At 39.6% G+C, this 16011-nt stretch overlaps 1 protein-coding gene across 3 annotated transcripts in view; it reads right to left on the bottom strand.

Moving 5' to 3' along the window:
* PLA2R1 (phospholipase A2 receptor 1) overlaps positions 1-16011 on the bottom strand; it is a 127645-nt gene that overhangs the window by 78827 nt on the left and 32807 nt on the right. For all 3 annotated transcript variants that reach the window (XM_003921943.4, XM_010329811.3, XM_074399623.1), the window contains exons 5-9: positions 13933-14046; positions 13297-13440; positions 7708-7902; positions 5134-5291; positions 1711-1809 (exon numbers count right to left, since the gene is read on the bottom strand). In XM_003921943.4, the coding sequence (XP_003921992.3) occupies positions 1711-1809; positions 5134-5291; positions 7708-7902; positions 13297-13440; positions 13933-14046 (710 nt within the window). The remainder of the gene's footprint in view (positions 1-1710; positions 1810-5133; positions 5292-7707; positions 7903-13296; positions 13441-13932; positions 14047-16011) is intronic.

The raw sequence follows: 16011 nt of genomic DNA, 5'->3' as shown, positions 1-16011 counted from the left end.
TGACAATGTATTTCTTCTTCATTAGTAGTTTTTAGATCATAGTCTGTTTAGCAAAACAAATTTTAAAAAATCCCATAACTGAACAGGCTCAAGAAAAGGGAGGGAAAAAAGATGCAGCACAGAATAATTAGAAAAACAGACTTGTTACTTCAAGGCTTTGTCCACACAATGAATGTGGGAAGGATAATTGATTATATCAGTTAACTCTTTGTATGCTAGGTGCCATTTCATTTTTAAATGATGGGATGGTGGTGACAAAACTGAAGGAATTGCTCATATTGTCCAATCCCCACAAAAGTGACTCAGAAGGAAAAACAAATCACCTTTTTTTTTTTTTTTTTTGCTTTGAAATTATCGAGATTGAATTTACAAAATGATTTTTTCAGTGCAGGCTGTTTAGGGAATTGCATTGAAGCAACTTTCTAAAAAACAGAAAACTTTCAAAACCATATTCATAGACTGATGCATAGTAAAATTAATGGAAATTTCCTAACAAAGCTGGAGAACTGGCTATGAACTCAGAAACTAAATACTGATAATGCTGGCTGGAAAAGGGAAGTGGTGAACAAAAGTTTGAATAGAACATCAGTTCTGCTCCTGCAGTGTAAGAAGTTAACTGTCCTTTCAACTAAAATAAAACATGTTGTTTCCCAAAAAGCCACAGTAAGACAAATCTCCCCACCCTTGCCCCTGCCTCATCTTCAATACTTCAGATGAGGCAGAGATTAATCAGAGATCAGCTATAACTAATTCAGAAATTGTAATCATTTGCTAAAATGGTGGCATGTCAGCTACGGCACATCTATTATCCAGCTAGAATATGACGAGTAGTTCACATGTTTACACATTGATTAATGAATAAAATGAAGATTCTAGAGGGATGGGTCATTGTTCAATTGTAGCACAAATAATTGGATTAGAAGAGAAAATAATTAAAGCAGAGTTGCATAAAAACCAGGTCTGGAAAACTGTTGAGACTGATACAGCATAGTTTACTCTCAGGCAAAGAAACACAGTTGTTTTCTGACATCTCATTTGAAAGCTAGGAAAAACAGGTCGGGCATAGTGGCTCAAGCCTATAATCCCAGTACTTTGGGAGGCCCAAACAGGCAGATCACTTGAGGTCAGGAGTTTGAGACCAGTCTGGCCAACATGGCAAAATCTTGTCTCTACTAAAAATATAAAAATTAGCTGGGCAGAGTGGTGCCTGCCTGTAATCCCAGCTACTTGGGAGGCTGAGGCATGAGAATTGTTAGAGCCTGGGAGGTGAATGTTGCAGTGAGCCAGGATGGCGCCACTGCACTCTCCAGCCTGGGTGATGGAGCAAGACAAGAAAGAAAGAAAGAAAGAAAGAAAGAAAAAGAAAGAAAGAAGGGAAGGAAGAAAGAAAGAAGGGAAGGAAGGAAGGAAAGAAAGAAAACTAAGTGTGAGGCCATCACACATCACAGGATAGTCACTGTACAGATGGTTTATCAGGATCATTTACATTTTTAATCTCAAAAGAAAAGTAATGCTATGTAGAAGATCAAAAGACAATCAGGACTAAGAAAAAAGAGGGAAGGAAACAAAGGGAGGAGAGAAAGAGAAAAAGTGAAAGAGAGAGAGAGAGAGATAGGAGAAAGATGGATAAATTCACTTTAAATTGATGGTGGAATTGATATTCTAGCTATGAAGTCCCTGTACCTAAATTGCAATGTTAATAGCACTCACCTCTTGACATCCTGATTCAGCATCAGAGAGGATCTGGCCTGCTTTCTTACAAATATAAAGCAGTGTTTCTTCACAATTTTTGACTTTCCAGTGACCCTCCTAAGAAGAAAAATGTTACCAGAGAATGAATATACTCTGTGCTGATGCTGATGGGCAATACCAATTCTTAGAAATAAAAATATAATTAATAATGTGCTCCCACATGGGATAATGTTTCAGGCAGCACCCTGCTTTGTCACAGAAAGAGTTAACACTTTGTCTAGGGATGGGAGGCCCCTCTCTCCAGCACGAGTTTCAAGGTGTGCGATCTGTAACTGAGTAGGCAGGAGAGAGGGTGCAACTAATAATAACCATTGCTTCTTGATTGCTGCCATGAGCTAGGTTTCATGCAGGGTGATTGTCACACATTATCTCAATGTTCCAGGGAGGTAGGATTTTTATTCCCATTTTAAAGGTTAGAGTTAGCATTTGACATGGTCCTAGAGTCAGTAAAAATTGGAGCTAGGATTGATACCAGGATCAGCCTGGCTTTTCATTAAGCCATTCTCAAGTTTTCTATGAAAAGATGGGATGGAGCCATGACTCTCAATCTCGAGTGTATTCCAGAAGCACTTGGAGGGCTAATTGAAATGTAGATGACTGGCTGCATGACCAGTGTCTCATTCAGTAGGTCTGGTGGGACCTGAGAATTGGCATTCCTAACAAGTTTTCAGGTCATATTAATGCTGCTGGTCTGGGGGTCACACTGTGAGAACCACTGGGATGAAGCCATCCCCTTGACCAAGTGAGAGTGCTGATGTCCCTCTTCAACCACTTCTGTGTTACATTAAATGCTTTGCTGCTTTCATGTATATACCTGATGCTAGGGAAATTCCTACAAGCTACCATGAAACATCCTATGTAATATTGGCATAACTGAAATTAATGTCAACCTTCAATGATCCTTTCATCAGGAATTCTTCACAGCACCACCCCATTTCCTCTTTATATGCTAGGCAGATACCTTCATGTCTTTCTCTCATCCTATCTAAGGCTTCTTTCAGGTCTTTCATTCATAATTATATAATAACTTCTAACAGATTAAAACTTTATCCTCCCACAAAGCAGAACCTTAGGCTAAAATTATACAATTTAAATTCCAGGTGGTATTTCATGCATCCAGAATTTTAGGGGAATGTGGAGCCCTTCCATGACCCTCAGAAAAATACAACATCTAGGGCTGACTCCTTCATCTGTAAGAGGAGCCCTGCGTTGCTCCCCATGGAGTCTTCCAGCAAACTATCCAGTTACAGGATAGTGTCAGGCACACTGCAGTTAAGAACTGTTACATGAATGGAAGAACAAATGAATTGTTTCCTAGGCTCTCATATTCAAATTTGTGTCAACTGTGATTCGGTAACTTGTTCATTTTAATAATGGTATTCATACTGAGTTCTACGTCAATAGATTTTAATAAATGTTAATAAATGTCAATAAATGTTAATTTTTACACATCTACTATTTAAGGAGCTTCTTAGCTGCCAAAACAGGGGCCACAAAGTATTGCACTTACAGCAGCATTATTCTGACATATCCAATACTATTAATACCTATCCTCAATCTCTTAAAAAAAAAATCCCCATGCCTGTCAATAAGAAATGATCACCTAAATTATATCAAAACCAATGAACCAATAAATCAGCAGATACTGTAGAACAAACTGGTAGGTCAGGCACGACGGCTCACACCAGCAATCATAACAATTTGGGAGGTTGAGGAAGGTAGAGTCTGGGAGTCTGAGACCAGCACGGGCAACATGAAACCCCATCTCTGCTAAAAAAACAAAAATTAGCCAGGCATGGTGGTACAGGCCTGTAATCTCAGCTACTTGGGAGCCTGAGGCATGAGAACTGCTTGAACCCAGGAGGCGGAGGTTGCAGTGAGCCGCGATCACACCACTGCACTCCAGCCTGGGTGACAGTGAGACTCTGTCTCAGAAACAAACAAACAAAACACTGTGGTGGATTTCAGCAGAGCTAGACCCAGACAAACGTTTAGAGGTATTATTTCTCCTTCATATGGGGCTGAGAAACACTGCCTTATCTTGTATAATTGTTACTGCACTGTACAATTTTAATTTGTCTGTGCCAGCATTAAACGATGAAACCATGAAACGTGTCACAAAAGTTAAGTGCTTAGAAATGCTCCTGTTTGGCTGGCATAATTACTTTGTCAAGCCACGTCAGTAACATTTAATAAACTGCCTCTTCGGGGAGCTTGACAGAGTATCCTGGTGGTTCGAAAGAATAAGGATATCTACCAAGTCCCAACAACCTCCTGAAACTCAGCCAGTGCACTCAGCAGCTATCTTGATCAAAGAGATTAAGTCTGTTTTAGACATAATAAACTGTTCAAATGGCTTGGGATTAAACTAATTCTATATAATCAGATGCTTTAGATAAATGAGAGACTAGGACATAGGGATGAGTATGATGTTCAGGCCCCTGGGACTGCTCCACACACACGAGGAAAAGAGCAAGATTTGCCACTGATCCACAGTTTTCAAAGAGGTTGCATACACTGTTTAAATCCCTTTATGTGAATAAGATAACGAAGCTTAAACACTATCGCTCTCCAGAGTAATCTTCCATCCCTGAGTTCTTCCCTTCTTCCTCATGGCAGTCAATGGCACCACCATCCACCAAAGCCGTGGTTGTTCAAGCAAAAAGCTGAGGTCTCTCTCACCCCCACATCTAACTTAGCAGCACCTCCTGTTCTCCAAAGCACACTTGGATCTGTCTATTTCTCTTCACAGTCACTACCCTAATTCAACTCCAGAGTAGCCTCCAAACTGGCTTTTCTGCTTCCAATTTATCCCTCTCCTAACCATTTTCTGTGCAGCAGCCACAGCTAAATTTGAAATGTAAATCAGATCATGCCCTTTCTTTCCTTGAAGCACTTTAGTGGTTCCTATACCATGGCCTAGAAACCTGGCATTTTAGAATTTCTGCTGCCCGTCTCTTATGACCTCCTCACCACTGGTCTCCTTTTTGATCATTCAGCAAGGCAAGTCTTGGTCTGCCTTTGGGTCTTTGCACTTGCTACCCTCTGAATGTTCTGCTTAGAATATTCTCTTCTTTTCTCTTTAAGAGTTTTTTTGAAGTCCAAGCTTAAATGTCATCTTTTCAGAAATGCGTTCTGACTGTCCTGTCCTGCCTTAACCCAGACTTTTCACTATCATGTCACATATTTTCTTGGCGCAATCATTACAACTATAATTGCCATTTTTTTTTCTGTGTGTACTTGTTTACTCCCTAATATGGAAGACCCATAAGGAGCTGGAACTGTGCCTGTCTTGGTCTCTGTCACAACCCAAGGCTGCAGCACAGGTGGCCTTCAGTACAAGATCAGCAAATTGAACACCAAACAAATGAATCGACTTACGGACTGCTCTGCTGAGACACACAGCTGGCTTCTATTTGGAAAAATTTTGGGCTCAAGTGTGTGCCAATTAGTAAAGATGACTGAAGAATCATTAGACCATTCAAAGGAAACTGGAATTTTATTGCTGCTCAAACCAATCCATGTTTCTGATGCATTTTCTGTAAGAGATAAATGTAAATTACTTACAGGATCCTATTATTTGCAAAGGCGATAACACCCTGGAGTTATTAGCAAAATAGACCACCTCACGTGTGATTTCTACTTTATTTCTTTGTGTGATGGAACCGTTTAAGTCTCAGTATAAAACATCTGTTTAAATGTTTTCTCCTCCCTGCTATGGTCTGAATGTTTTTCCCCTTCAAAATTCAGGTTGAAACTTAATCCCCAGTGTGGCAGTATTGACAGGGAGGCCTTTCAGGGGTGAGTGGGTCGTGGCTCTGCCCTGATGAATGGATTAATGGGTTAATGGATTAACTGGTTGTCATGGGAATGGTACTGGTGGCTTCATAAGAAGAGGAAAAGAGACCTGAGATAGCACACTCAGTCCCCTCTCCATGGGACGCCCTGTGCTACCATGGGACTCTGCAGAGAATCTCCTCCAGCAAGAAGACCCTCTGTGCATGTGGCCCTTTGACCTTGAACTTCCTAGTCTTGATAACTATAGGAAATAAATTTCTTTTCCTTTTAAATTACTCAGTTTCTTTGTATTCTATTATAAGCAATAGAAAATGGACTAACACACTCCCATAATATCAAGATCTGCTTGATATAGGCCTTATTAAGTGAGACAGAGTGTGAGCTAAAGCCAATGCAACAACAAAACCTAAGCAAATTGGCTTCCTGGGACTCTCGTTTCTGCTACAACCATGTGTATATGTTAGGTAGATCTGAAAAGTCTGGTTTTGCTTCTGCCTAGAGAAAGGAAAAATAGGAAGTCCCACTGGATTATGAAAAGGGCATGAAACAAACAAACTTTTAATGATGGACTGGCTGAAAGATGTGGTTTTTTTTTTCCCCCAACAGATGTTGTTGAGTATGCAAGAAAATGAACACTTATACACTATTGATAGTAGTGTAAATTAGTACAACCTTTATGGAAAACAGTATGGAGATTACTCAGAGAACTAAAAATAGAACTACCATTCAATCCAGCAATCTCACTACTGGGTATATACTCAAAGGGAAAAAAAAATCAATATATCAAAAATTATTTTTTGATATAATGATTTTTATCCCTGTACGCATATGTTTATCACAGCATTATTCACAATAGAAAAGATGGAATCATATAAGTATCCATCAGAGGAGGGTTGGAAAAAAAAATGGACACACACACACACACACACACATTCACAAACACACCAGGGAATACTACTCAGCCATAAAAAAAGAATAAAATTATATCTTTTGCACACAGGTATGGCACTTGAGGAGATTCTGCTAAGTGAAATAACTCAGAATGTCAAAAACTACATGCTCTCACTTATAAGTAGGAGCTAAACAATGGAGACACATGGACATACAGAGTAGGATAATAAACACTGGAGACTCCAAAAGGTGGTAGGGTGAGGTTGAGGGTTAAAAAATTGCCTGTTGAGTACAATGCATGATGCAGCCACTAAAAGGCCAGACTTCACCACTGCAATATATGCATGCAAGAAACCTGTTATGCTCTTAAACCTGTTTTTTAAAGTATGTTTTTTCCTTTTTATTTTTTCTGCCATAGGAAGAAAAGAGCAAAACCTCTTAAAGGCATTGAAATGGGGTTGCCGGAAAAGTAGTTAAAACTTGGCAGCCTAGGTAGGAAAGGACCCTATGTGGCTCAAAGAGATGTGTAAGTGCCCTTGGTGAGATAAGCAGCCCATAGGGTTCTTTTAATCCCAAATGTGAAGGATTTGGAAAAATAACAGAGAAGGACGCATGTTTTTACTCCAAACTAAAAGCTAACAATTGAAAAGGTCATCAAAGTAGATCCTGGAAATTTTTTGTATTTTTAAAACTGAAAAATGAAATCAGTAATTTTAGTGGTTTTCCAGCAGAAGCTTATGTCAAATGCATGACACAGTGAGGAGTAGATCAACTTTGATGGTCTCAGGCTGGGTGGAAGCCAGCAGCCTGAAACTCCTACACATGGGGTACAGTCTGACCACTTCACCAAATAAATTACCCATGTTCACTGGGGAAAATTGTTTAAATCCAATTATTTGCCTTAGGGATTCCCTGTATTATGTGGATTACATGCTAACAGCACACTACTGCTGTTTAGTGGCCATAAAGCTAAATTACAGGTTTAGGTTTTTCATCAGAAGTTTTAGGAAATAAACTTTCCTACTTTAAAAAAAGTTAAAAATCATCTAATAAATGTGGCATATGTGAAGACGTTACAAAGTTTCTGAACATGTATTTTGTAAAAATTCAATAAATTTAAACTACTGAATATCATTTAGAAACTTTAAATATATGTGCCATGAATAGCCACTTTTAAATAGTTTAAATTTCTTTTCAACTCTACTAATAAAAGTGGTTACTACATTATATTTTATACCTCTTAAACCAAAGGCAGTTGGGACTCACCATCTCCAAGGAGGGTTACAAGAAATTCCACTTCCGCTAATGAAGTTATCTCTATTAATGCACTGTTATCAGTCTGGCAAGAATGCAAAGCCTCATGCCAGGTCTTTTCTTCTTTCTGAAGTTTGTAGCAATTACGATTGTAGGGATTCCAGCCAGGCTCACAGTGGGTAGCATAATATTTCCAAGCATCTTTTTCTTTTTAAACCAACAAAAAACAAGGTCATTTTCTACAATTATTTTAACATTACTTATTACAGTTGATGTAAATTGCGATCAGTATGATTACTTTAAAAATGTGAAAAACAGAAATACACAAAATGACATAAATCATGGAATTCTAGATCTTCAGAGTTGAGAAGGGCCTAATCTATGATCTAGATCTAGATTTAGGATCAAATGAATCTCAGTCTTTCGTTTTCCAGATGAGCTAGTGAAGGTACAAAGAAGTAAGGAGAGGAGGGATGGCAGCAAGACGGCTGACAGAGACACCTGTGTGAGGCCTTTGAACAACAGCAAATCCATCTTGTTTGGGGGCTGACTAAAATAAGACAGAGACCTACTGAGCAGGATTCCCAGGAGGTCAGGCATTCTAAGTCATAGGATGAGATAGAAAGTCAGTGCAAAATACAGATTACGAAGACCTTGCTGATAAAAGAACCTGCAGTAAAGAAGCTTGCGAAAACTCATCAAAACCAAGATGGTGAGGAAAGTGACCTCTGGTCATCTTCACTGCTTATTACGAGATAATTATAATGTATTAGCATGCTAAAAGACACTCCCACCAGTGCCATGACAGTTTACACGTTACCCTCTATGCTCTAAAATAGGGAGGAACTCTCAGTTCTGGGACTTGTATGCCCCTTTCCCAAAAGAGTCACGAATAATTTACCCCTTGTTTGGCATATAATTGAGAAAGAACTCTAAGTGTAAATAGCTGAGTAGCCCAAGCTGCTGCTCTGTGCCTATGAAGTAGCCTTTCTTTACTCCTTTACTTTCCTAATAAACTTGCTTTTTTCATTTTATGGATTTGCTCCAAGTCTTTCTTGGGATCTGGATCAAGACTCCTTTCTGGTAGCACCTGGAGCTTGTCCCTGTCACAGGAATAGACAAAGTAATGAATAAATGACTACACTTTCATGAAGGCAGCTGAAGAAGGGTGCTAGAGCACATCAAGGGAGTAGCAGAAACAACATGGAGCACAGAAACCCTTGCCGTCCCCACCACCATCTCCCAAGCCCCCACTGGAAGCAGCTTAGAGCCAGGAGGGACTTCTCCCTGTAAGGAAAGGGTGAGCAAGTAGACCCCAGCAGCCTCCAACTCCATGAGACTGGGGACCCCTGCAGTCCTCACAGGCACTAAGCCCAGTTGAAGGGAATGCCTGGAGTCTACAAGATTATGCTTGCCCCAGAGAAAGTTCTGACGCTGTAACCCTGTCTCTCTGTGGCCTATGGGGCTACTACACTGCACCATCCTGAAAAAGGAACCTCTGCTAGAATGCCATGTTCTGCTCCAGTGGTAAGTGGTCACTGCACCCTTCCATCCTTGAGGCTTTGTAACCACTGCACCACTTCTACCTCGTGGCCCACCGTCCCCATGCCAAGCTACTATGGGGCCCTCACTCTACCTGGTGTGGCCAAGCTGCCACGAGCTGCTCCATCTACCGTTTCTGGTTGTTGCTGTACCGTGCCCCTCAGAGCCTGATCTGGCTTATTACCCTGCCTCCAAAAACACGGTGCCTTGGCTGCCCAGAGCAGTCATGTTCCCAGTGTGTGTGCTGAAGTGGCGCCCTGCCTCCCAAGGAATCCCTACCCTGGCTGCCCAGAACAGTCACACCCCTGGCACCTGAGCTGAAATGGCTCCCAAATCCAGGGGAAACAGTGCTTTAGCTACCCAAAGCAATCATACCCCCCAGCACCTAAGCTGAATCAGCCCCATCATGGGAGAATGGGTGCCTTGGCTGAGCTGAGCAGCTGTGCTTCCTGGGGCTTAGCTGATGTGATACCCTGCATCCAAGGGAAACAGCATTGGCAGGGCTGGGACATCCTGCCCTCCAGGTCAAACAGCTATAGCACCCTGCTTTCCTGGACCTGGACTAGTCCCACAAAGCCTGAGCTGCTGAGGCACCCTACCTCCCCAGAGAGTGGAGTTATCATTTTGCTGCTCCTTGCCCCCCAGGAAACAAGCCGCAGCTACATACTACCATTCCTGGGTCCTTGCTGCTACTGAACCTGATCTCACAGAGCCTGAGATACTGCTGTGTCCCACCATCCCAGGGTCCGGAGTCACCAATGCCTGATGCTTCATCCCCTAGAGCTTGAGTTGCCACTGTGCCATACTGGTTCTGGTTCCAAAATTACAGCCCTGCTCTGTTCCCTGGAGCCAAACCTCCAGAGTACCCCTTCTTCCTTAGATGTAAATATATAGTCAAGTTCAGAATAGTCAAATACTGTAATGATGGTCTGTAAATGATTTATATCTCTAGTTTGAAGATTAGGGTCAAAATTGTCAAAAATAGGTTGGGCACAGTGGCTCATGGCTGTAATCCCAGCACTTTGGGAGCTGAGGTAAGAGGATTACTTGAACAAAGGAGGTCGAGCTATGATCATGCCACCATATTCCAGCCTGGGCAACAGAGCAAGATCCTGTCTCTAAAACATAAATAAATAAGAAAATAAATAAATAATCAAAATGGTAAAACATAACTATAGCTACAGTAGATTAAGAAATACACAATATTAAAAGATGTAAGTTGTACAATCAAAATTTTAACCCTTGGGGGTAGGGTAAAAATCTAGAGTGATTGTATGCAACTAAAGTTAAGCTGTTATTAGTGTAAAATAGTTCATTATAAGATGTTTTATGTAAGCCATATGATAACCACAAAGCAAACAAAAAACCACAAAACAAACAACAAAACAAAACTATAGCAGATAACTGATAAACAGAAAGGAATTGAAATTTAGCACACACACAAAATCACCAAATCACAAAGGTAAACAATAAGATAGGAAGAAAAAAATCTATAAAACAACCAGAAAACAATGAACAAAATTGCAGTAGTAAGTCCTTACCTATCAATAATTACTTCGAATGCAAATTGATTAAATTATCTAATCAAAACAGAATAGTTGAATGGATAAAAAGGTTACTAGGGGTCAAAGAGGGAAAATGAGCAGAGGTAGGAAAAAGGATACAAATAGCAGATACGGAGGAATGACAAGTCTGAAAGTCTACTGTACAGCATGAGGATTATAGTTAATGTGGTGTATTCACGATTTTTGCCAAACGAGGAGACTATAGTTGCTTTTGTCATATTGGGGGAAATGGGTAACTAAGTGAGATGATGGATGTGTTAATTTGTTTCACTATAGTAACCATTATACTATATATATGTATCCTATGGCATCATGTTGTATACTTTAAATACACACAGCAAATTTTATTCTAAAAAATAGTAAAAAAGTAAAACAACAACAACAACAAACCAAAAAAGTAAAGAGTCTTGACAAAGGACATACAATGAAAGCAGAGTGTTGGGGCTAGGTATAAAATTTAATAGAGCTGTTCATTTTTGAAACCTTTTTACATTTAGAAGCATTATGGAATTTTTACATTTAGAAGCATTATGGAATACTATTTAAAGTATTCCATACATAGCGTATGGGTAAGGTAGATATTTATCCCCAGCTGAAAAGAGCCTAAAACTCTGATGACTTCCTCTAAGATGGGGATGACAAATAGGTTTCACTTTGAAGACAAGTCTGAGTGTCTGTGGCATTGCTCTGGACTGATAGGGACTCTGGGTGGGACTTACAGGAACTCAGTGCCATGATGCTTTGGACATTGGAGGCAAGTGGTGATGCATGTAGCTACATTTTGGCTTTCCTTTCTCAGGAGTTTGCCCCCTGCCTGATAACGGCATTTTTACCTTATTTTATTAACTACAACTGGGTGCCTCCATTAAGAACTAATTTAGTTAAACTAAATATCATTTCACTGTTATTTGGGAAACAAAGCTTTCTTTTAAAATTGTTTCTAGGACTCTGACAGCAATTAGAATCATGGCCAAAGAATGTTAGAACTTTATGTATTATTTACTCCAGAGGTTTTCAGCCTAAAAAACCACTCACAGAATCATTTTTAAACATGGAATTTTAAGCTGGGCGTGGTGGCTCATGCCGGCAATCCAGCACTCTGGGAGGCCCAGGTGGGCGGATCACCTGAGGTCAGGTGTTCAAGACCAGCCTGGCTAACGTGGTGAAACCCCAACTCTGCTAAAAATACAAATATTAGCTGGGCATGGTGGCGGGTGCCTGTAATCCTAACTACTCAGGAGGCTGAGGCATGAGAATCGCTTGAACCTGGGAGGTGGAGCTTGCAGTGAGCCAAGACTGTTCCATTGCACTCCAGCCTGGGTGACGATAGCAAGACAAAACAAAGACAAAACAATAACACATGGAATTTGAAAGAGGATCTTCTCTGACTAAAGGAAGGAAGCACAAAAGTTGAAGCCAGTAGACTCAATCGATCTGCAGAAGAATTTGTTGAACTAGAAGCAAGAGCAAAGAATCCAAACAAGCTAACTTAACTACTCCCATTTCTGGTCTTCCGACCTCAACTAGCAGATCAGAAGGATAAATATAACAGAATAAAAGAGGGGCGGCAGGAGGGAATGCAAGATGGCATAATAAAGAAAGGAAAAATGAAGATAGAAGGAATGGAGAAAGGAATACGAAAGAAGGAAGAGAGGGAGGGAAAGGACAGTAACAGGTGGTAGTAATTTCAGCAAAACAATGGAAAAAAAAACTGCAAGATACTTCTTCTTTCCCCAGCTTGTATTCCATATTCTATAAAACTCCTAGGCTTAGCTCTTTAATGGAAAATGAAAGTTAAAACCAAATTGTAAGGGACAATATTTAAAAATGATAATTCAGCTTATTTTAAATCTAGAGTTTTTTTCTAATTATTTTTGTAATGATTCTTTAAAAAAATCATTATACTTTTATCTCTACTTTCTGATTTAAGACATTATTTCTCACAGAAACTATAGACCTTATAGAGGTTATACACTTTAAAAACAGAAATAATTGGACTTCTGGTACTAGATTTTAATTAGGTATTACTTAAGTATCCACTCTTATGTAAAAGTTCTGCATGTGATTTCAGGGAGGAGATGGTATTACTAATAAGAGATCCAGAGTGTGGCAGAAAATCAATGAAGTAAATAATTCTATAAAATTGTTTTCTAAATTATGTTTAATTTCTAGGGGAACAATAAATAAAACCCAACACTACAATAGAAAAAGAAACATATCTTATTTTTTGGATCCAGAATAACTAATAGTACAATTTTTGTATAAGTCAGGAAGAAAATGTTTGTTATGCTCAGTTTATTTCAGTTTTTAGTAAAAACCTAAATGCATTTGTTAGCAAATTCACAGTCCCTTTGAAGTAAATATGTTTTTTGTGTAAAGATAAACTAGCTTTAGCTAAGTTTACATTATGAACTATTAGCAAAAAATAGAGGAATTTACATATACTGAGAAGACAAGTAAACAACAACTAACAACTTAAAATAAAAACACTTACCAACTATTTCATGATCGATGTGGTTTAGATATTTTTTACATATGTATGGCAAGGTGGACTCACAATCCCGACTCCTCCAGGCACTTGGCATAAACAAACTAAATGTTCCACAGTGATATTCAACAAATGGCTCAAAATTTACCTCTGAAAATACAATGAGTATGTTTAATGTTAGAAGCAAACGCAGTTAGTTTCATATATATTGAAATGTAGTTTTGGCATCAAGGGGACAGCCCTTCTATTTGTCATATATAGTAGATTCTATAAGATGTTATATCCCATAAGATGTTATCTACGATTTTGCAGGCATGTTGATTAAATGATTTCCCAAAGATTCTAAAAGACCCAAGTTTATTATTTTAAAGTAGAGAGATATTTTGGAATTTGTTGCTATTTTTAAAACAGCAGACTGAAATCTTGGCTTGCACTCAAACCTTCCTAACTTTGGCTAAAAAGCTTGTCTCCTTGGTCTCTATTTTTTTGTTTGGAAAAGCTTGCCTTAAAGGAATTTGGTCAGGCTAAAAGATGTTTATAAGTTACTCTCACAAAAGCATGCCCTATGTGCATGGGAAATGCTGCTGTGTAAGGCTGTAGGATGATGCCACATGATGAAGGCAAAGAAAACACTTCGGGTACCTGGGCTCCAATTCAGGTAGTTGAGCGGAGTTCCATCAGACCACTGCCAGCCAGCGTGTTCATCCAGCTGATTGAGACCGATCCACACCTCCACTGCTTTACTGCTCAGGTGCTCTGAAATGAAAATTATGGAGCTTCAAAGAAAAAAATCCAGTATTACATGTCTTTCTTGCTCTCCTGTTCCTGAATCATGGAGTCAGAAATTAATCCCAGTCAATGACAGGAAAGGTGCTTAGAATGCACTGCACGTGGTGCTTCTGAGTGATAAAGCAGGTTCCCACCATCTTGAGGAACAGAGCAGCTCACTGACAGCTGTTTTTCAACTGTGAATACTTCGTGCAAGTACCTAGAAATGTTGCCTTTCAGTGGCTGAAAATCTAGACAAGGGTGCAAGGTTGCATGCTTGAAGCCGTCTTACTTGAGTGAGCTCATGAACTTAAAGATTTCACAGGGTGGAGGAGCAGGTGTGTAGGGTCGCTCCCAGAAAGTAAACAGAGGCACATCTTCAAAGTTAAAAAGGTGTGCTGAAGGCCAGGTGCGGTGGCTCATGCCTGTAATCCCAGCACTTTGGGAGGCCGCGGTGGGCAGATCACCTGAACTCGGAAGTTCAAGGCCAGCCTGGCCAACATGGAGAAACCCCATCTCTACTAAAAAGACAAAAACAATTAGCCGGGTGTGATGGCCTATGCCTGTAATCCCAGCTACCCGGGAGCCGAGATTACGTCATTGCACTCCAGTCTGGGCAACAAGAGCAAAAAACTCCGTCTCAAAAAAAATAAATAAATAAAATAAATAAATAAATAAATAAATAAACAAATAAAAAAGTGTGCTGAGATAAGTAGATCAGTGAGGGGTGTACAGTATGAGAGCCACCAGGAGTTGTCTGCTTAACAAGGGGGACCAGAGTGTCTCAGGGGATCCCTAGCAGGTCGGGACCTAAGGCTGTGTGCAGTGCAAACTGGAAGCTGCTTCCACAGCTTGAGGTGGGTGAAGATTTTATGGCAGGCTGGCTCTGCGGTCCCTGCTCTTAACCAGTCCACTACAACTCGCGGTTTAATGCAATACCATTTTTGTTTATGCAATACCAAATTGTATCCATTTTGGATACTATGAATAAAAACACGCACTGATGTGCAGAAAAACATAGTTATCAAAGTTATAGAATTATGAAAATTTTCTTCAGTTTTCGTGCACCTACATTTTAAACATTATTCCAGAACAAATAGGTACTACTTGTGCAGTAAAATTTTTTCGGGGGAGGGAGAACCAAAACCCAGTGTCAGAAACTTAATGAAAGTGGCAATTTTGTGAAACTTTGAAATGTTGCCATTTACTCGTCTAATCTACAAAGGAGAGCATTGTCCTCTTACGATTCACCTGCTTCAGAGCCCAATTTATTTTTAGTCAGATACAGGGGTTCTGCCTGAGATCAAGACCCTGATGGATAAGGGTTATAAACAGGGTGACCGTATGCCCCAGTTTTCCTGGAAAACTCATGGTTCATGCTGCTAGTTCCAGAATAATTATTAATCACAGTCCCTTTTACTCTCAAAAGAGTCTCAGTTTGGATGATAGATTGTATGATTACCCAGGTTGTGAAGGTTATTGTAGTCATATAACAAGGCTGCAGCATCCTCAGTGATGAGACATTTCAATACAATTGTGAAAAACTCAAAGAGCCTAACCCATTTACGAAAAGATAAAAAGGTGCTTTATAATTTTGAGACTCCCAGAAATCAATAAACAGAAATAGCATACTATATATGGGTTTCACCCTTCCAAATTTCTGTGGCATGCATGCACATGGAATCACTTTCTAATGTCCATTTGATTATTCCTTTCAATATCACCATTTGATTAAATCATTTAACAGGTCTTATGATGATAAGAAGTGAAATGGATTGACAAGGCAGGGAGAAATTTCACATTTCACATCCAGACAAGTGCCAACTGATATTTTAAAATCAAGTTAAAATATTAAAACATTAATTATTCTTATCTTAGAATTGTTTTGAATACCCATTATGCAATTGTTTCAATAGTGAACATAAAAAATCATTGTACAATTTATAATCTGTG

Source organism: Saimiri boliviensis, chromosome 5 (assembly GCF_048565385.1).
Source record: "Saimiri boliviensis isolate mSaiBol1 chromosome 5, mSaiBol1.pri, whole genome shotgun sequence".
Classification (NCBI taxonomy): Eukaryota; Metazoa; Chordata; class Mammalia; order Primates; family Cebidae; genus Saimiri; species Saimiri boliviensis.
Note: the sequence above shows the minus strand (reverse complement) of the source record. Positions and strands in the feature narration are given on the sequence as shown.